The sequence below is a fragment of the Trematomus bernacchii genome, unplaced genomic scaffold (assembly GCF_902827165.1).
Source record: "Trematomus bernacchii unplaced genomic scaffold, fTreBer1.1, whole genome shotgun sequence".
Lineage (NCBI taxonomy): Eukaryota > Metazoa > Chordata > Actinopteri > Perciformes > Nototheniidae > Trematomus > Trematomus bernacchii.
This window is the reverse complement of record NW_022987564.1, coordinates 4,357,432-4,379,766: the sequence shown is the minus strand read 5'-3', so window position 1 is coordinate 4,379,766 and position 22,335 is coordinate 4,357,432. Positions and strand designations below refer to the sequence as shown.

The following is a 22,335-nucleotide window of genomic DNA, read 5'->3' as shown; positions in this document are numbered from 1 at the left end:
CACATGGAAATTGGGCTGAACCAAAATTTAAAGGGGACCTATCATGCAAAATGCACTTTTGTACGTCTTTTATACATGAATGTGTCCCCGGTGTTCCAGGGAACTCACCAAGTGTCAGAAAACACAACCCTCTCTATTTTCCTCCATACCCAAATCTCTAAAAAAGGGGCTGCAACGGATCTGATAAAAACTGATCCAGATTTGAACACTGTCCTGACGTCAGGACAGTGGCGCTACGGCTATTGGGCCAACTCCACCAATCAGGAGGAGACAGCCACGGCCATGGCCGTTCGAAAGCGCTGGAGACGCTGTAGTACATATGCCAGGCCAGTAGATGGTGCTGTTCTCACAGAATCAGCCCTTGCAAAAACAGAGCTAAAAAATGTCAAATTGAGCAAAATGAGGCATGGCTAAAATGCATGATCTGTTTGGTATTTTGAAAAAAAAAAAGTATAAATATGCCTTATATAGGTATGGCCCTACACTATATTATTCAAATATAGCATGATAGGTCCACTTTAAAGATTTACATTTTGCAGGATTTGTTTTTGTACAGTCGTCAACCACAACCAAAAAAAGAATTGGAGTGAGCAGCTGCTTTCTGCTTAATCCTCATCAGAGCTGTGATCTCAGCAACAGATAAGTGGAGCTGCTGCACACTTGATTTTACAGAGAAAAGTGATGCAGGGAAAAATGTAATTAGGTCAAGATGGAAAAAGGCTTTCACTCTTACGTGATCACACACAAAATATGATAGGTACTGATAGGGAATACTGAGATGCATGTAATTAATACGTAGTTTAACTTTGTTTGTAGTGGCCCGTGCTAGATCAACTATAATTATATCTGAAAAATGATCCAAGTAGTTTCATACATTTTTGTAATATTTGGGTGTTAACGATATTACAAGTTTGGGCCATAAAAGAAAAGGCAGTTATTACTTAAAAAAAACGTGACTTCTCTCTGACTTCCACCTCTTTAAAAATATATAAAGTGGCCATTTTAATATTAATATGTTGTTATAATTTTGCAACACAGAAACATTGACACAGTCCTATTAGAAAGTAGCTTGAGGGAGATTAGGATCAAATACAAACGAAACCAAGAGGAAGTTGATGATAAAATGGCTTTTATAAACCCTGCAGGAAACGACCCCTTTGTGTTTATCACATTAAACAACTGGAGATTATTATCTGTGGGTTCAGATTTCTTATTTTTGCCCCCGCCTCTTACCCTCCACGTCTGTCCCTCCTCCACGGCGGCGCTCTGGGCCTCGAGGGGGTTGTCGATGACCCGCCCGGTCCTCCCGGAGAAGTCCATGGCCACCAGAGAGTTCTCAGACACACTCCGCTGTGAGGAGGAGACGTGGCAGGGTGGGAGGAGGGAGGGAAAGGTGGGGAGTGGGGAGTGGGGGAGGAGGAGGGGGAGTACACAAGGAGCAGGGTGGAGGGGTGGTGGTGATGGGTGGGGGAGAGACAAGGGTCAGAGGTCAAACAAGCCAGACACAGTCACTGGGGCATGACAAATCCTGTCTGCACACAGACCCTCAAAACGCCCCTCTGAGGAAAAGCACAAGCCTCTCTGGTTCTGCGGCGAGACATTTTCTTAGATTTGTTCTTAATAATAACTGAAAATAAGGTGAATTAAATACTTGTCTTTCACTCAGAGCAGTCGTTATCATAACTAGCAAGACTTAAAACACATAATAATGTCCAAGAAGTTCCAAGACACACTTTTTGTATATTCTGCAACTTAAACTTTATGACCCATTTATGGACTCGACAAGGGGTATCAATTACAAAGAAATTTCTTAAGGAAGACAATGCCTTTTATAGAACAATTGTATATTGTTTAAAAATCTTTTTGCAAAGACAGAAGCACCTTCCCCACAAGGCTTCAGGAAATTAAATGTAAAGAGACTTGGGATTAGTTTTTTTCTAGTAAAGTGATCTCAAATAAAAGAAGGTCAAAGGATAATGAAAACACTGATTTGTTGTTAAAAGGACAAAACACCTCCTGCTGCTAAGTGATTAGTCCTGGTGTTGCACAGCATTTACGTGTGCAGTTTGCTGTGTATGTCATATTTTAACAGCATACGTGTCTTAACATTATGTAAGCGTTCACTTTTAAAAATAAATCTGGGATAAGATGTTTTGTATCGGATGTTCTTTAGTTATAGACTGTTGTTTGTTTGACCTGAATCTGGACCGTAAGCCTTTCACTAAAAAGCGCTTTTGTCACCTCTAATCAAATGTCAAACAGCAGTGGTGATTGTTAGGATCAAACATCACTTAAGCATTTTACAATTCATATTTTTATGCTAAATAGAAGTGATCAAGGTGGAGATGCAGCGACTGATCAGACACAGGTCCAAACCGATACACAGTTCAGCCATGCACACACACATACATACACAAATACACTCAAACCTCTACAGAGAGTATATCCACACACGTACGGTTCATGCACACACTCGTCTTGGTTCCTCTGAGATTTTGAGTGAGAGAAGGGCCTTAAACTTAGAGCCACATTAGAGGAAATATAAATTATTTTACAGACAATGTTTTATTTTTAACGTACAATTAAATGGAAAATGGCAAAGTGGGAATCAGCATGTCAGAATTGTTTTAATCTGCCAACAAATTGAAATATGTGCATTTATAGATCTTTCATTTCCTCGAAAGAAAAGCCAGAAACAAGGTAGCAAAAAAGTGAGTCAATGCACCAATTCCCTTAGTTTCAACCATGGACATGTCAATGCTGTTGGACAAAGAAACTCTGATTTCTGACCATAAGTACGGTGGCTACCATGGCCCAAAACACTTAGGAGAAACACGCTGCACTTTCAAAAACAATGCAAATATAAAAACACAAATGTGCAAATGAAGAAACATCTTCACCAACACATGCACAGCATTTAGAAAACATTCAACTAAAGGGTTCAATAAACGTGAACGCTGCAAAGCCAAAACGCTGCAAACGCTACGATGTTTCGTCAAGTTGGTGAATGTTTTCTAAACGTTGCGCATGTGTTCTCAAATTAGTGAAGATGTTTCTTTATTTGCATATGTCTGTGCACATTTGTGTTTTTCTATTTGCTTCGTTTTTAAAACTGCATCGTGTTTCTCCTAATGGAAATGTTGTGGGCCCTTGTACCACGTGTCGGCCGCCATATGTAATCGTTTATGGATCGAGAAATCTCTATTGGGTTATACGAAGGTGATTCAGATACTCACCACAGGTGCTGTAAAAGGCGAAAGATTGGACTTCCTCTGCTGGGGGACGTTGTAGCTCTGATAAAGGACAATCCCATACTGTGAGAAATAAGAGAAAGGGGGGGGGGGGTTATTAACTGATGATTACAAGAACTGACAGATCAATTCATGTTAATGCAGCAAGAAAAGGGAACCTACATGATTTTATAGTTACTGTTAGGGTTTTGGTTTGAAAAAGCAGTATCTAGTATAAGAAAAGGAAGTACTTTGAGCAGTCTGAAGGCCGTCATCCAGCAGGTTCTGCTCTGCTCGTCCTCGGCACACAGCATCTTCAGCTCCTTGCAGTCACTCCTCACTTTGCTGGACTGTACACCAAACAGAAGACACAGCGGGACACTACATTAATGATCATCAGGAACATGAAAAGGCCTCTTTGGTCGTTTCTGGCATTTCACTTTCCGAATGTTCCAACCTGTGACATGGCAGGGCAAGACTGCATAACCAGAATCAGTAATCTCTTTTTAATCACTTCTTTATAGACCGTTTTTATGTGTATGCTCTTTGGGGTTTTCCCTTTCCTGAAGTGTGTTTTATAGTTTTTTGTAAATGTAAATGCTAAAGGCTAAAATTCCAAAGTACAAGGTCCATACCAGCATCACAGCACAGACCTCCATCTGTCACACGGACGTAAGATGCAACCCCTAGCGATAAATTAATTCATGTCACCATAGCAACATCCAGCAACCCCCCAGACGGCAAGTAAAATCCCTAACCCGATCCTGCACTGCCACCCCCCGCTGTGTGTGTGTGTGTGTGTGTGTGTGTGTGTGTGTGTGTGTGTGTGTGTGTGTGTGTGTGTGTGTGTGTGTGTGTGTGTGTGTGTGTGTGTGTGTGTGTGTGTGTGTGTGTGTGTGTGTGTGTGTGTGTGTGTGTGTGTGTGTGTGTGTGTGTGTGTGTGTGTGTGTGTGTGTGTGTGTGTGTGTGTATGAGGTAGAGGTGAAGGGGTTAGGCGGGCCAGATTCCCTGTACCATCCTGGCTTATCTCAGTGGGCTTATCCCAGATCAGCAGGTGACCCACCACAGGAGTGGGATATACAGTGCTGAGTGTGTGTTTGAACCCCCCCGCTGGGCAGTTTTAACTGACACACACTCACACACACACGAGATACAGTGCATGTTGAGGGGAAGCAGGTGCATCTGTTAAGGACGGTTATATTGATCAGTGTCTCTTGACATTTCTATTTACTAAACAATACACATTTAAATTACTAAACTTATTTGTATTAGAAAGAGCAAAATGGTCACATGCAACCTGGCAGATTTATTTAATTTGTCATGAGGGCCAATCTCCAATAATGGTTGAATTGAATGGCTCTGGTTGCAGTGTTGTCTTGTGTGTTACCTTGATGCAGAACTGGAAGTCTGTGGGACAGTTGTGGAGTTTTTTGCCTGAGATGATGGTGAAGATGTTACTGTCGTCCAGATCTGAGAGCAGCTGCAGGTGTCGGGGCTCCTGTTAGGTTGTGGGGGAAAAAATGTAAGCAACAACGCAAAGAAAATCCTACAGGCAATTTAAAAGTTTTCCCTTTCCTGTTGTGTGTTATATAGGTTTGTGTGCATGTAACTGATCTGTAAAGGCTAACATCCCAAAGTTCCCTCTCCCAAACACCCCCCTGCCTGAAACGCCTCCATTGGACTCTGTTGTTTACTTCTGTAACACAGTGACTTCACTCTGTAACACTTGACAAAGCAAGATAAGGCGTTTGTGCTGCACTATTTGGGTGTTGGGATAATCAGAACAACGTGTTCCAATCTGGAAAACTTTGTGTGAAAGATCCCCTCAAGATGGAGCAACAAGTTGTGTCCATGTTGTTTCCACATTACGACTAAAAGCTCATGAAGACACCGAAGACAGAGGAACGGCTTGCCAAGTACTTGAACGCATCATAAGCTCAGAGCAAGTTTTTGCTCTCTCCGTCAGTTACTGGTTTTATTTGAAGTGAAAACCAATAAGTTAAGGTTTGTTTAAATGACACAATAAAGACTCTAATTTCACTGCAAACAAGACTAAGATCTTAAAAATGTGTGACTATTTAAAACAAAGGGTTTTTCGATCATAATAGGAATTAACTAAAAAGTTAAACCCCCAATTTCGACTACATCCCAGTTTTAGACTGAGCTGTAAATCCTCACCTTGGACGTTCCTTTAGTGGAGTAGTAAAGCCCGGAGCGCCGCAGGAACATGTAGAGTTTCCTCCAGGACCTGCGGCCGGGCTCCTTCACGGACAGATAGCCCTGGATCTCTGGACAGCTGCTGGAGTTTAGAAAGTTCTGCAACAAAACAACATATTTAAGCAACACTGAGGCAGAAGAACTGAATGTACAGATCACAAATGTTTGTGTTTCAGCCTGGAAACTAGTCGTGCAAGGAGGATTCTTTATAAAAAAAATGTGTTTATGTTAAGAGGTTGCGGTGGAAAAATGAGGCAGGTTTTTGTATATATTCCTAATAAAACGGCTGTAACAACACTGGATGAATGTAATTAGCAGATGTCAGGCACTGTGTGTGTGCAGGCATATTTGTGGACTACCAGATGTCCTCACAAAGATAAAAGGCGACAGCATTTAACTACTATAATTTTCTCTTCATAATGGCTAATTAAGAGTTGAATTAAGGTAATGAATCAAGTCTGCAACTGTGTGCTATTCAAGGTTTACGTACGTGTCCCTTCACATGTCATGGCCTCACCTGTAAGAGCTGTGACTGAGGGATCGAGCCGTCAGACTCCTGACACCAGGCCACCATATGCTCTGGAAAAAAGTTCTGGATGGAAAAACACACAAAGACACTGACAATGAGTGAGAGGGAGAGAAAGAGGCACTAGAAACCACTTAGTGCATATGCAAGCTCAGAGTGGGGTAATGTTTCTCTATGCAGAATACGTCTCGCTTTCTGCTGTGTGTGTGTGTGTATGTGTATGTGTATGTGTATGTGTATGTGTGTGTGTGTGTGTGTGTGTGTGTGTGTGTGTGTGTGTGTGTGTGTGTGTGTGTGTGTGTGTGTGTGTGTGTGTGTGTGTGTGTGTGTGTGTGTGTGTGTGTGTGTGTTGAGCACAAGGGCTAAGAGACAAAGTGGTGGGGGCGAAGAGAGGGCACTCCAGCCCGGGAGTAGGTGCAGTATGATCTCACCCGCTGATGTAATCCCCTTTAGCCAGCAGCGCTACTCTTAGCGTGATTGACAGGCCCTGGCCAGCACTCTGGTGTTTTACTGTGCTCATTACCACAGAGCTGAGGTCACCTGCTGGCTCTGACACACACCTAAATCACCGCGGCAACACTGTCACTGTACACCCCGGGCTGCACGCAACAGCGGAGCCTCATGCTGAGTCCACATCAGCAAAAGATGCCACGCAAGCTAACGCTGAAGGGCCCGCTGTGAGAGGCAGGTCTGTGTCCTTAAAGTGATGAACAACGCGCCCTCTCAACCAAACTTGGAATAAGCGCATACGTAAAATGAGTTTCAGCTAAAAAATCAGGAGAAAAACCCACTGAACATAAAGCGAAAACAGTCATATACATAGCCATGGTCGGCTGGAATTCATTGCAGGTCCATATTATTCAGTTCAAAGTTTGCTAAAAATCCTCTCTGTATTATAAAGTATAAATGAACTGTGTCTGGGGTTAAAATAGGATGATAATTGTTGTTTTCACTTCATTTTGAATTGCATGAAATTATTAGCTGTTTTTTATGTATGTTTGACTGTATTTGACCCCAGGAAGAATAGCCAATGCTCATGCTAGTGCTAATGTGGATCCTAACAAAGAATAAGAGCATTGTGTGTGTACGCTAATAGCATTGCAACTGAATTCAACAGAAAGCATTATTAACAACCACCATGTTTTAAACAATAATTTGTTATGATGCCTGTACTGTTGCTGTGTCAAATTAATTAATTCCTTGAGGACATTGCCGTTAGCCTTAGCTGTACTCGGGGTTAAGTGCTAATTAGCAAATGTTAGCATGCTGAACTAGTAGACATTAAAGCTGCTGAACATCAGCCTGTTAGCGTAAAGACATTCGCATTTCGCTAAATAACAGATGTACCAAACAGAGCCTTGAAGAACAGCTAACACGGCATGTCAAATCATTTCAAACATCTCTGTATTATAAAGTATAAATGAACTGTGTCTGGGGGATGTTCGACTGTTTGTATTATTTATATTTGGCTTAATGATGGTTAAAATAGGATGATAATTGTTGTTTTCACTTCATTTTGAATTGCATGAAGTTATGAGCTGTTTTTTATGTATGTTTGACTGTATTTGACCCCAGGAAGAATAGCCAATGCTCATGCTAGTGCTAATGTGGATCCTGACAAAGAATAAGAGCATCGTGTGTGTACGCTAATAGCATTGCAACTTAATTCAACAGAAAGCATTATTAATAACCACCATGTTTTAAACAATAATATGTTATGATGCCTGTACTGTTGCTGTGTCAAATTAATTAATTACTTGAGGACATTGCCGTTAGCCTTAGCTGTACTCGGGGTTAAGTGCTAATTAGCAAATGTTAGCATGCTGAACTAGTAGACATTAAAGCTGCCGAACATCAGCCTGTTAGCGTAAAGACATTCGCATTTTGCTAAAGAACAGATGTACCAAATCATTTGGCAAAAAGCAATCCAATGTAATGGTTTGGCATGAAAGCATAGTCTTGTTTGTGTGTGTATGTGTGTGTGTGTGTGTGTGTGTGTGTTTTGGGATGCGTGCTAAAATGAGGCAGTTCCAGAAATAACTTTTCTTTAGGGATGCGAGAGACTCACCAGGGGGTTTCGGAAGAATTCATATTTGGCATAGTTCTTCCTGAAGAGGAATTTACTGTCGCTGCTCATGGAGGCTTGAACCTGAACCACCAGCTCGTGGTCCTCCAGACATCTCTCTGCGTGAACACACACACACACACACACACACACACTGTTAGTCATTAAAGGTCACCTATTATGCAAAATCCACTTTTTCATCTCTCTTCTACATCAACATGTGTCCCCTCTGTGTAAAGAGATTCTGAAAGTTTCAGGAAAAAAGACCCCCTCTCTTTTTGTCCTGATCCATTTATATAAAAACCTGTCTGAAAATGAGCTGATCAGATTTTGGCCACTTTATGATGTCATAATGATTTTTTGGCTTGTGTAACCATTAGCCAATCACCAACCAAGGTAACCCCCCCCCCCCCCCCTTATCACCTGAATCTCCTCCTAGAGCACCATTGTGTTCTTTTTAACCAAATCTCTCTCAGAGGGGCGTGGGGAGGGGCTCCTTATTTTCATCTAAAGTAACAGACAGAGAATCAGCACTTTGGAAACAGGGCTGAAACAGAGGGGATTATGGGATGCTGCAATGATCTGTTTGGTGTTTGGAGGCAATCAGAGACATGTTTTGTATATATCTGAGACCTATAATATATTGATAAAAAACTGTATAATAGCGGACCTTTAAAATTGCTGGGATGAACAAACACAGATTTAAAAAACAGTGCACACTCTTATCATCAATAAACAAATATAACAGAAACTAATTTAAGTTTGACTCTTTGTTGTTTTGGTCTTCTTAGGGCTGATCTGCAGCATAACAAGCAGCTCTTTTGCATTTCCTCTCTCCTCTCTTTTCAATATTGAAAGCATGTCCTTGTCAACAGAGGACTGTTTACTGTAACTGTTTTGAGCCGTGTCCTCTAGCAGCAAGAAACACAACAACTTTTAATGTGCGGGAAACAAATGGAAATCAATTATCTTGTCTTTTATTCTTCAGTGTAAAACAGTGTAATATGGAAAGAAGGAGTGTTTTTAATCGAGGGTTTAACACTTTTCTAAACTCCATAAATCTCCTTGATGTGAATTAGTCAAAGCCTCAAATACTGCACATGATATTTAAAATCAAGCGTACACAGATCGCATGTTATTCTGTTATTGTTGACACATGCATTTCTTCTCTCCCCTCATTTTAATATTGAAAGCATGTCATTGTCACCAGAGGACTTTGTTTACTGTAACTGTTTTGAGCCGTGTCCTCTGGCAGCAAGACACATAACAACTTCTTATTGGCTAGAACAATTAAACCAGTTATTATCTAGTACTTTAAAAAAACAAGAATCTGGGTATTGTTCCGTGTAAATTGGTATAACATGGGAAAAGAATAAAGAAAACAGGGTTTACCACTTTTTCTAAGCTCCATAAAACTCCTTGATGTGAATTAATAGTACGGTAAAAGCCTCTGTACTGCACATGACATTTGAAATCAAGGACAAACGGATCACATGTTATTCTGTTATTGTTGGCAATGGAACAGCAAGAACAAAACTGGCCGTTACCAAGAGACGAGCAAAGGCTGCAAGAGGTTAAATGAGGAGGGGCGGTGTGAGCCGGGGAAGGGAGGAGGTGAAGGTGGAGAGGCGGCATGAGATGTAGAGGGAGGGGGGGGAGGAGGAGGAGGAGGGAGGGGGGGAGGGCATTGCAGGAAGATGATGTCATGTATTTCGGCTGATTGCTGAGAGCAGCGAAGCCATAAGCACAAGAACAAGCCACAGACAAACACAGCCACACATTAAGAGCCTAACCTGCACCACACAGGCACAATTACCATGTCTCTGTGTGTGTGTGTGTGTGTGTGTGTGTGTGTGTGTGTGTGTGTGTGTGCGTGTGTGTGTGTGTGTGCGTGTGTGTGTGTGTGTTGTCCTCTTTGTTGGAGTTGAGGGGCATATGGTCTCAGAGTGAGGCCGCATAGAAATAGATAGTGACAGGATGTTCTAGTTCTGCATATGCGCACACACACACACACACACACACACACACACACACACACACACACACACACACACACACACACACACACACACACACACACACACACACACACACACACACACACACACACACACACACACACTGAATAATGGCAACCTGGAATCAGCACGAATTCTTCCTTGCACACTCACACAATACAAACATATATATTGATAGAACTGCTGTCGCTTTTCTTGCTGTTAAAATCATTCTGACTTTAGGTTTGGAGTGTGTGTGTGTGTGTGTGCGTGTGTGCGTGTGTGTTTGTGTGCATGTGCCATCTGCAAGCAGGGGAATTTCCTGTGGAGGGTTAAGGAAAGATTTATTGGCTGGCCGGGCTAGGGGCTCGTCCAACGGAGAGGCGCGATTGGTTCCTCTCAGCCCTGGTATGACGCTTCAGTCCAGGCCTCTCCCTTCCCCCTCCCTCCCTCTCTCTGCCTCTCTTTTCTTTCTCTCTTCATCTCTCGCTCTTTCCCTTCCTCCCTCTCCTCACCTCACATTCCATTTCTTCAGTCCTTTTCTTTTTTTTTTTTTCCAGAAACACAGATCAAGCAGCAAAAGCACAAAGCGAGCCTTTGACTCTAAAAATACGACTCGGGTAGTAGGAAAGTCTCACCGAGGACAAAGACGGACCCCGTGAAAATAAATATGAATAAATAAATCTTCAAACGGAAACACGGCAAAAGTGATGAAGCGAAGCATGAGTCTAGTGTTTTTTTTTTCTCCCTCCATTACCCCCCGTCCCCCCGTCCCCTGGTCGAATTATTGGGAGGGAACAGGCATGTGAGCAGAACATGGAAAATGTTTAATCCTAAGACTACCACACCTCCCTCCCAGAGCCGTATTGAAGGCATACGAGCACTCGTGCCATGCTCAAGTGAACATACACACTGAGGGTACACACAAGAGCGTATCCCCAACCAGGCAAAGACGCACAAAAGGGGTATAGACACAGACATACAAGACTGAAACACACCTGCAGAAAATACATATACTCTTAAAAGCCCACTACATACACACATACAAGGAGTGTTAGCCTTTTTTAACTTGCAGATTGGCTTTTATCCACTTTCTTAAGGCTGATTTTAACATATTATCTATCACAGCTTTCTACAAATAGCCTTAAAACTGAAAGAGAAAAAAAAACGAATTCTGCTTTTGGATAATATAACTGATAATGTAAGAGGGATTTAGGGTCATAGTGGGGGTCAGACTAAGTCAGACTTAAAATGCTACATCGTTGCATATAATCAATCAAAAAAGAGCATGAGTAAAGACAGAATGAATGAATGCTACATTTTAGTAGAGAGATTTAGGCTTGTATTAGTGGTGGTAAATTGGGGTTAAGGTTATGCTACATCATTGCATATAATGAATGCAGATGAATATAGTGAGACGATGTGCCAAATCCATGTTTTGGGGCTTACATATCCACCACACACGCACACACACACACACACACACACACACACACACACACACACGCACGCGCACGCGCACGCGCACACGCACGCGCACACACACGCGCACACACACACACACACACACACACACACACACACACACACACACACACACACACACACGCACGCACGCACACACACACATCCTTACCAAGGCCCAGGATGGGGTGGTGCTCCACCAGTGTCCAAGCATTGTCGTCCACACAGTGGCTCTTGTAGACCAGGAGCTGGCACACGTCTCTGGACGTCATGTCTGCCGGGATCTCCACCACTTTACCGGCCCCATCCTCGCTCCACACCTTCACTATCTGAACAACACATGAGGATAACGGTGAGGCTATATGTGAATAAAAAGCATTTGGGTCATATAAGAAAGTCTAAAACAGTCCAAAAAGCGCGACATTTTGAAAATTAGAATCCACAGAGAAAACGGCAAAATGTAACACATCAACGGGGACATTTACCTCCATAACCAGGTGCTGTGTCCACTCTTAGAAAGAAAAAAAAAGTCCTGTTCACATTACTCTATCCCTCCAACATGAGAGCCGCTTAAAAAAAAAAGGAAAATGACGTCCAGGAAAAGGTCTGCCCCTGTGCTCTCAGTTCAACCCTTTTGTCCACATCTCAACCAAACGTACTCACACGCACATCCACCAAACACACATGTAAACCCACAACAACACGTTTTCTGTCACATGCGAGAATATCCACAATGTGAAAAGTAGAAGAAACACGTATTCACACACGGACAGCGAAGTAACGCAGTGTGTTGTTTACACATGTTGCTGTTTGTCCCTAAACATTTCACGGCTGGGAGCAGCAAGCGGGTATGATTCAAAGCCAGAGTACCTCCCATTGTTGCGCCATTTTAAACCATTTCTGCAACAAGCGACATTTAAAATCGGGTGTAATTTTCACCGAGTGTGTTGCTGCACAGATAACCACCGACCAGCTGCTTCACACCACTGTATGAGTAGATTCACACACAGAGAGAGAGAGAGAGAGCTCCCACATGCAACACACACGTACATATGATCAAATGAACATGGGAAAGTGGCTGCAAAACGCAAAGACGACTAATATCATCTTCCACATATCACAGAGAAGTCGTGTGTGTGTATGTTAGTGCATGTATCCTCACACACCCACATACTCAACATATTCAGTCCACAGCAGGGATCCTGCGGCCCTGCACTTCACACAAAACCACCAGGGAACAACTGTTGAAAATGACATGAAACAAGACACAAAGCTTAGTGATGGGCGAGGGCCGGAGGGGAAAGGGGGGAAGGGGGATGTACGAAAAAAAAAATCAAATGGAACAATGGCAGCACGAAGTGGAAACACACAAAACAGCAACAAAAAAAAAAAGGAAAAAACGACAGCAGCGATGGCCTAGAAATGACACATAACACCAGCGCGGCGTCGCGAAGACAGAGTCTGAATTCAAGCAGAAACAACGTCACAGCGCTCTGCAAAGCCCGAAGACTCCCTCCTCTCTGCACTCACGCCCCCGTTAGAAAAAAGTGATTTCATGACGCATGAGTTTTGTTTGAAGAAAGTTTTAGGAACACTGAGAGGGGAAGAAAAAGGTCCTCATCGCTGCAATACTGATAAGCCTACACACACACACACACACACACACACACCAACACACGCACACACCAACACACGCACAGCTCCCGACGGACATCCAGGAAAGAAAGGAACACGCACACACGCACACACACGCACACACGCACACACGCACGCACGCACACACACACACACACACGCACACACGCACACACACACACACACAAGTCTCTTACCTCCACAGCCTGAAAGAGGCAACAGTCTGGAGAGCAGGATGGCATTTTCACACTGAGACGCTCTCCAGTGACACAGAGAGACAGAGAGAGAGAGGGAGAGGGAGAGAGAGAGGGAGAGGGAGAGGGAGGAGGAGGAGGGGAGGAAAGGAAGTCAGGAAGAGAGGGAGGGAGGGACAGATTGGCAAGGAGAGAGGTAAGAGGGAAGAAGAGGGGGGGAGGAGGAAGTGACAGAGGAAGACTGAAAGAGAGACAGAGCGAAAGAGAGTCAGCCTGCCCCTTCTTCTCGTGCTGGGCAGCATACAGGCTGAGATGCGAGGAGTGGTATGAGCCGCCGTTCCTCTCCTCCCTCCCTCCCTCCCTCCCTTCCTCCTCCTCCTCCTTCCTCCTCCTCCTCACACTGGATTAACCCAGTGTGGGATTTTTAAAACGGTGAGCTGCTACCTGTCACGTACTTTACACTCTTATCTTCAGAGCGGCGTTCAAATCCTCCATCGCTCCCGAAAAAAGATCATCGTCAGCTCCTTTTACCGACCCAAAAGTAACAGTCCCTCTCCCTAAAACACGCCCACACACACACACACACACACACACACACACACATACACATACACACACACACACACATACACACACACACACATGGATAGAGGGGAACAAGCTCAAACTACTAAGCCAATCACTGAAAACACACACATCTCTTATTCCAATGCATCCAATGACATTTTCTTTGAGCTGCCCAACGGTTTTAATTTCTACCCCCTTCTCCTCCTCCTCCTCCTCCTCCTCCTCTTCCTCCTCCTCCTACTCAGATGTATGTGAAATACTATACGAGAGTGTTAGGACCAGAGCAACATGTGTAACGCACTCTGGCGTCTTCGAGGTTTTGCAAAGCTGAAAGAAAAAAACGGTGGCGTGATTCGACCTGAAGCCGTAAGGGATCACGTGTCGGGCGTTTGGGCTTTACTGAGGGGGTCAAGGGAGGGGTAGGGAGGAAGGGAGGGAGAGGGGGGGGGGGGAGGTGGTTGCTCAGCAAATCTGCACAGCCAAAAGAGGGAGAGATAGAGGGAGGGAGATAAAGAAAAAGAAGGGAGGGAGGGATAAAGAGGAATAGAGAAAGAGCTATGGAAGAATGTCAGTAATGCAATCCTGAGTCATAATAAGGCTCATGTGTAGCGAGCAGGCCAACCCAGCTGGCCCCTAATACAGTGTGCATGGGGACTGTGAGCCGTACACACACACACACACACACACACACACACACACACACACACACACTATTCTGAGAGCAGCTCCAGTCGTTTTTTTCTTTTGGATTATACTCCTCAACTTTTGCCTCCAGTATAATGATGCAGCTTCGCGACCATCTGGGTTGTAGCATAACTCTCTGTGTGTGTGTGTGTGTGTGTGTGTGTGTGTGTGTGTGTGTGTGTGTGTGTGTATAATGCTTGTTCCTGTATGAGATGAGCACATGTGAAAGGAAGGGTGGGAGCAGGGGGAGATAACAGGCTCACTTTCCTTCCGTTTATTCTCCCATTTCTTTCCAATTTCATACTTTCCGACAATTGTTCGTACGCTCAAGGTTCTCCTTTTTTTACCAGGTTTTATCTTTACATGACGAAATGTTACTCACCTTGGCTTGGTCCCCCCCCCCCCCCCCACCTCCTCTGTTTCCCCTCCCCCACTTTCCTATTTTTTCTTCTCCACCAGAAGAAGCGGGTGAGGGGTGGAAATGTACCGGGTTATTGGACTCCTATACTGCTTAGCTTAGAGCGACACACACACACACACACACAAACACACACGCGCGTAAATAGGGCTCGGAGCCGCAGCATATTGGATTGAAAGGTCATGGAAAGACACCTGCATGCCTATAAACAAAGACATACACACACGAGAAGCACAGTATGTACGGGGTCGGAGGTCAAACGCAATAATCTGCAGCAGGGTCAGGCCCACTTGACCAAGAGGTTTATGGGCCCCTAAACCTATCAGGCTGTACGCAAACACACACAAACGCACGACTAATGCACACGCTCGTACAAGCTAACAGACGCACACACACACACACTCACACAAGTGATCTGGTTGTTTTAAGCCAGAGCAGATCTCTTCCGCAGTAATACGACCCGCTGTAAAAGCAATCTTGATTCTATCAGGGCGGAAGGGGCAGGGGGTATCGATGGCCACTATCTTTTTGTTTAAATGTATAAGTTATAAGCCTGAAAAAATACAACTGATACATTTTGGGGATGTTTCATTATTAATGCACCATTATGGCAATTAGGTGATGTAAAACTCACAAAATAATGTAAAGAGGGGAATTGACTGTGGAAGGATCATTTAAAAACTATGTAAAGAAACAGATAATATGGATTTTCTGCTCTCTATCCCTCAAAATACTACAACCTGCTGTTAGGTTTGATAAATCACGTGTTTTTCCAACAGTAAAAATGGGCGTATCCTGCCCTCTGTTTCCCCCTTTCTTCACTGTTACTTAAAGGTCACCTATTATGCAAAATCCACTTTTTCATGTCTTGTATACATCAACATGTGTCCCCTCTGTGTAAAGAGATTCTGAAAGTTTCAGGAACCAAGACCCTCTCTCTTTTCGTCCTGATCCATTTATATAAAAACCTGTCTGAAAATGAGCTGATCAGATTTTGGCCACTTTATGATGTCATCAAATGTTTGGCTTGTGTAACTATTAGCCAATCACCAACCAAGGTAACCTCCCCCACCCCACCCCCCCACCCCCCACCTTATCACCTGCATCTCCTCCTAGAGCACCATTGTGTTCTTTTTAACCAAACATCTCTCAGAGGGGCGTGGGGAGTGGCTCCTTATTTTCCATTTGTTATGCACAAATTGAAAATAAACGTAGAAATGGACCTTCCAGAAACCGCAAAAATATTCCTTTGTAAAGAGTTTTATGTAGCAAATATGAGTTTAATAGCCATGTTTATATTACAATTACAGTTTATTGGATTATAATGCAATGCTGATTCCAGCAACTGTCTGTCTGGCGGAGGCCTCCCTTGTAGACTAACACACACATCAGCAACGTCCGCATCTGCATGCTGGTCGGCGGTCACTTCCCACCCTGGTCTATTTCAGCATGGGTTTGTCTTTCATGTCTGTGAGTGATCGGGTTTCAGGCCAGACAGAGCTGATTAGCTCTGCAGACAGGCCAAACTCAATTTCACCTCACTGGAGCGCCACCACAAAGCCTCACTGAGTGGCTCACCTCCCCACCTCCCCACCTCCTCACGACCCAACACTGACACGACACTGTCTCTCTCAAACACACACACAGATACACACTGACACAGATACACACTCACACAGATACACACTCACACAGATACACACTCACACAGATACATGTGTACACAGTCAGACAAAATAGCATTTTCATATACAGGATTCATTATCATTGATCCTATTGGAGAAAGTCCCAAGTAACAAAGGATGTGTAACTTCCTCTTCAATATGTTTTGCCCAAGTCAAAATCCTAATTTAAAGTGGTCTCATCAGTCTTGCAATTAAATACAAAAATTAAGAATTGGTGGCTCTCAAACTGTGAGAAGAAGAGTTAACATGAATATTGTTCACTGATTATCCTTTTCTGGTTGCATTTTGATTCGTTTTAAAAACTGAAACTAGCTTAACATTTTAGTTGGACAGCTTTGACACCACATGTAATCCTCAGACAGTGCATTCAAACATTATGAGTGAGCAAGCATGTGTGTGTGTGTGTGTGTGTGTGTGTGTGTGTGTGTGTGTGTGTGTGTGTGTGTGTGTGTGTGTGTGTGTGTGTGTTTCACAAAGAGTGTGTATGTTCTCTGAGAAATTACAAACTTGGCTCATCACATTTCCATAGCAACTAAAACATTGACCGACTGGGAGAAACTCAGACATCCTGTAACTCTTCATCACACACACACACACACACACACACACACACACACACACACACACACACACACACACACACACACACACACACACACACACACACACACACACACACACACACACACACACACACACACACACACACACACACCTGATCTGATGCAGTGGGTCAGCAGACCATTGCGTGCAGAAGTTCATCAGCTGACCACAGACAGAGGGGGGGTATGAGTCCTAAACACAGAGTGTGTGACTCGTTTTTATAACACTGCAATAGCATATATTCTGTAGGAATGGATTTATAAAAGCAATATGCGACAACTTTAACCCGCATTATACATAGTACAGTCAAATCAAAACCACTTTGACCAATCTAATAGGCCGACATTTCTGTCCCTATACTCACCCAAAATTATCAGACTGTAATTTATTGTTACATTTCACAATATTTCAATGACCTCACACTGAAAACAAACCCTGAGAAACTGACTCTTTCACATCCCTTTTTTTCATTAAAACCCATTTTTCTCCCTTGTCTTTTCCACAGGGAGTTCAGAGGTCAGGGTCGTTTTAAGAGCAGTGAGCTGGAAGAGGTTCAGGGTCTTGCTCAAAGCTACTTCGGGGTGGATGCTCGCCAACACGGGGGGCTTGAACCAGAGCCTTTTGCTTCGGACCTTCCTTCCATCCCTGATGATCGCTATGCCGCGTCTTTGGCCCCAAATGAAAGCAGCCGTTGCGATACAGTCGCAGTCACCATGCCAAAGCAAATCCATTCCCCCAGCGATGACACACAGGACCTGACAAAATCATTGCGAAAGCCGTGGTTACATGACTGAACTGAATGGTGCAAGATGGCTCCAACTTGCGTGGCAAAGCTATCAGAATTCAGTCAGACAACCGAATAAGATTTGGCATTAGCAGCTACAAGACCCCATGTAAAGAAGCAAATGAGATATCCATTGCGCTGATTATTCTGATAAGAATGCATCATCATGCTATATCTGTCCATGATGTCCTGAGAACAAATCAATTTATAATACCAAACACAACGCAGGCCATAAACCTGTCAGGTCACGCACATACAACATTTGAATGGCTCGTGATATAAGCTGAGAGAAAGACTGAAGCTTAGTGAAGAATGTCCAGATTCCATCTCTGCAGCTGGAGGGAGAGAGATCCTATGATAAAACCATGCCAATGCAAATACGATGCAACTATGTCTGTAGACCAACGCACGGCAAGTCTGCATTGTTGTATAAGCAAGTCGTCCTCAGTGCTCTTCAGACAACATTACTGACCTGCATATGCATCCACGTCTTCACATCCTTCACTAGCCTTTCTGTAAGCTATCATATGACATTACACAAGATAGCATGCTAACAGAGGCCCTGATGTCTAGAGCTGAAGTCATGGTTAGTGTGACGCTGATCTTGCTGAACCTAAGTGATTTGATCAGCCAAGGTTTCATTAAATCAGCCGAAGACTGGACATAGCATTAGAAAGGATTAAAGTACACCATGGTTCCACACACATCTAGCAAAAGTAGGTCATTTAATACTGGGGCTGGTTTAGGAAGATGTGTCACATTCATGATAACATTGTTAAATGAAAGGACACACATCAAGCGGAGACCTTCGCCAAAGCCAAATGCCCTATTGCGCAATTTTAACGAAATAAGAAAATAACTTTGTCCCATGATTCGGATCTGCTCCAAAATGTAATGAGCTATTCCTTGAAACACCGTTCCACCAAGTTCGAGGAAAATACAGCCAGTAGTTTTTCTTGGTATCTTTTTGTCAAACAATGGAAAAACATATGGAAAACAATAACCTCTTGAATAAAAAGCCTAAAGCAATGCTAACAAGGCCACCCCTAGAACATGCCACTACACTTATTCCATGTGGCATTTTAAGTGTTAAAGGTCACCTATTATGCAAAATCCACTTTTTCCTGTCTTTTATACATCAACATGTGTCCCCTCTGTGTAAAGAGATTCAGAAAGTTTCAGGAAAAAAGATTCGCTCACTTTTTGTCCTGATCCATTTATATAAAAACCTGTCTGAAAATGAGCTGATCAGATTTTGCCCACTTTATGATGTCATAACGATTTTTTTGGCTTGTGTAACCATTAGCCAATCACCAACCAAGGTATTTTGTTCCTCTACTGTGACATGTCTCCATACTTTAATGTTCAAAAAGCTCTTTATTTTTCTCATATTGCCTGTACTGCAGCACCTCTTTTCACCCTCTGTCTGAAACCAGAGCCCAGTCTGCTCTGATTGGTTAGCTGGCTGGCTCTGTTGTGATTGGATAACGGCTAAAATATAAATATGTCCCGTCTCGAAGTAAACAAAGGTGTCGAATGGGGGTTTTTAAGGCAGGGGGGGGGGGGAGTGTTTCGGAGAGCTCGGGGATTGTTGTCTTTGCAGACCGTTTACATGCACTAAAACCTATAAATCACACTACAGGAAAAGGGAAACCCCCCAAAAGTATAATAGGGCCTCTTTAATGATAATGAAGATGTTTCCTTACAATGGGGTTTTTCGTTTCCCATGATCCAAATCACCTCCAGCTACATGTTTATCAGTTTCCCAGACACCTCCTCAGCTTGTTCAGATCAAATGTTTTTCTCCTTTGCTGACGATGATAAACACGATGGAATTTTGGAAGGGATTTTCTTTCCATGTGATTTGACTCCTTCCAGCAAGCGTTTTATCGCCGTTTGTGCTGGAAGAATGCAACCATCTTCCTGTTGTTGTGCCATTAAGCAGTCCTGAAGAATTTCCTGCCTCCTCCAACCTGGTGACATGCTATGACAAATGCAGTAAAGTAGAAGCAAAATGCTGCCATACCTCTGAGCCATAAACTTATCATTTGAGATGTATAGCTGAAGTGAGTCATTGATGTCAAATGCAAAATGTACTGGATATAATGGAGGCAAATCAGCTTTAAAAACATACCAAACTGCATCTAAATACACTAGTTAACACACAAAATAAAAGTATTTCTCCTCTAAAGCAAGTTCTCCTATTGGATACATAAGACTACAGTTACATTTACTAAACTGGACAAAAGGAAGATCAGAAAGACACATGATGCAACATCTGGTCAACTCTTACACTCTCAAACACACACAAAAGATCTTTTGTACAAACTGCAATCTTGCTCTCTGACTCCAGACCTCGTGAGATCATGTCAACTAAAATAATGCTCTGGCTTATCACAGTGTGAACTGAATAATGCCATCTGTGCATAAGAGCTGCAAGGACTAGTCGACGATTAGATGGTTAACAGAAACAATATCGCAAACTATTTTGATGATTGTAAGTAATTATTTATGCTAAAATGGGAAGAAATACAAATTTAAGCTGCTACAAAACTAAATATCTTTGGATTTGGCTGCCGTTTGGGTGTTTTCTGCTGTTATTTAACAATAATAAAAGTAAGTAGCAGACCTGCTCTCCATGTTGCTATGTGTGTGTGAGTGCGCAAAAAAGGGTGAGCATCTAAAATAACTTTTTGTTTAGGTTGGGTATCCTGAAAACGTCTTGGAGAGGGATGGAACATTCCTGGGACAGGAGAATCTACAGGGGGAAGGAAGGGGAAGGCGCACACACACACGCACACACACATACACAAAGTGACGTTAGGAGCCAAGGTTGAAGCGTGTGAACCGGAAACGGGCGCCTGTCTTGCCAGAGACGGCAGACGGGTTCAGGAGGTTCAGAGAGATCCGACCTGCAGACGTTCCCATCCGTATTCCCAGCTCCGCTACGGAAGTCTGCAGCATCCTGGAGACATGGCTCACCTCCGTCCACAGAAAAACATGTCCGTCACGCTGAATGTGTGTGTGCGGGCCTGTGAATGTGATTGATAATGATGTTTCCACAATAACACACACACACACACACAAACACAGTCAGATAACCCAGGGTGAGCTGTTGTGTAATAGAAGGAAAGGCGTAACGCAGCCAAAGTCAACATGTGCTGTTCTGACCTGAACATAACAGGCCAGTCAGCTGGTTTACGAACACACACACACATCCTTTCTTTGGATAATGGTCAAGAAAAGGACAGCTAACACAATCAAGAGGCCAAAACCTACCATGACACTCACAAATTAAGTCGTTGATGAACTTTTTTTTACCTTCAAGAGCAATAAATGGTAGCTTCTAACACTTGAGCACACCTGCCCTCTCCAGTCAGGTGTTTGTTCAGTGAGTGTGTGTCTGTGCAGGTGAGAGGGTGTTCTTACGTGGTTGTTGGGGGTCTGTATGGGGCTGAGGACGGGGGAGCCTGCGGGGCTGCAGAGCTCAGGGAAAGGGTTGGGGATGGCGGGCAGGGAGGCTGGACGCAGCCGATGCTCTTCCTGCAGGCACCTGCAGAGGGAGACACACACACTACTGTCATGGCCTGCTGGAGGGAATGAAAACACTGTTCACCTCAGGTCTGTAAGGCGAGTAGACAAATTCTTGTGTGATTTTGACTGTTCTACATATACATGGTACAAGTGTTTGTCTACTGCGTTAAAGTCAAAACTGCTCCATCAGTTGACAATCTGCTCAATGACTGTAGAGCAACCTTTTAAGAGACTCTATGAATCAGGCGACCACAACAACATATTGAGGCTGGCCCACAACATCATCTCTGACCCCAACCATGTCTTGAATAGTGCATTATGAATTGTTGCCATCAAATCGGAGATACAGGGTCCCGCGATTTATTAAAGTTAGACTGAAGCCCTCCTTTGTGAACCGGTCAATCCTCAAATTAAATAGTGATAGTTAAATCCCAGGTCAAATGTACGCTAGAGGGTCTTGTGAATGTTCCTCTTCAGTAATCGTGAAGTATCGTATTATGTTTGTTTTCCTAGTATCGTGGGGGTAAGGTCATATGTGTGTGTACCTGACAGCCTGGATGTGCATGGGCTGAGAGTGACGCGGGAAGGCAGGGTGCATGTGGTGGTGGTGGTGGTGTGGAGCGGGAGCGTGGCCGTTGTTCAGGAGCAGCGCGGTGTCCGACTGCGTGGAGTACACACTCTCCATGGAGGAGTTCATGTCGTTCACCAGCTGCTCCAGGTCCACATCGTCTT

The 22,335-nt window shown here is 43.6% G+C and overlaps 1 protein-coding gene across 5 annotated transcripts in view; it reads right to left on the bottom strand.

Moving 5' to 3' along the window:
- Positions 1–22,335, bottom strand: part of LOC117477722 (growth factor receptor-bound protein 10-like) — a 48,459-nt gene that overhangs the window by 6,818 nt on the left and 19,306 nt on the right. For 3 of the 5 annotated variants that reach the window (XM_034124450.1, XM_034124447.1, XM_034124448.1), the window contains 10 exons: positions 22,149–22,335; positions 21,499–21,622; positions 11,672–11,828; positions 8,042–8,157; positions 5,965–6,039; positions 5,409–5,546; positions 4,618–4,728; positions 3,482–3,580; positions 3,237–3,314; positions 1,234–1,350 (listed from right to left, as the gene is read on the bottom strand). In XM_034124450.1, the coding sequence (XP_033980341.1) occupies positions 1,234–1,350; positions 3,237–3,314; positions 3,482–3,580; positions 4,618–4,728; positions 5,409–5,546; positions 5,965–6,039; positions 8,042–8,157; positions 11,672–11,828; positions 21,499–21,622; positions 22,149–22,335 (1,202 nt within the window). Of the gene's footprint in view, positions 1–1,233; positions 1,351–3,236; positions 3,315–3,481; positions 3,581–4,617; positions 4,729–5,408; positions 5,547–5,964; positions 6,040–8,041; positions 8,158–11,671; positions 11,829–11,984; positions 12,741–13,331; positions 13,674–21,498; positions 21,623–22,148 lie in introns of those variants that run through there. The other 2 variants (XM_034124451.1, XM_034124449.1) reach the window with 2 other exon arrangements.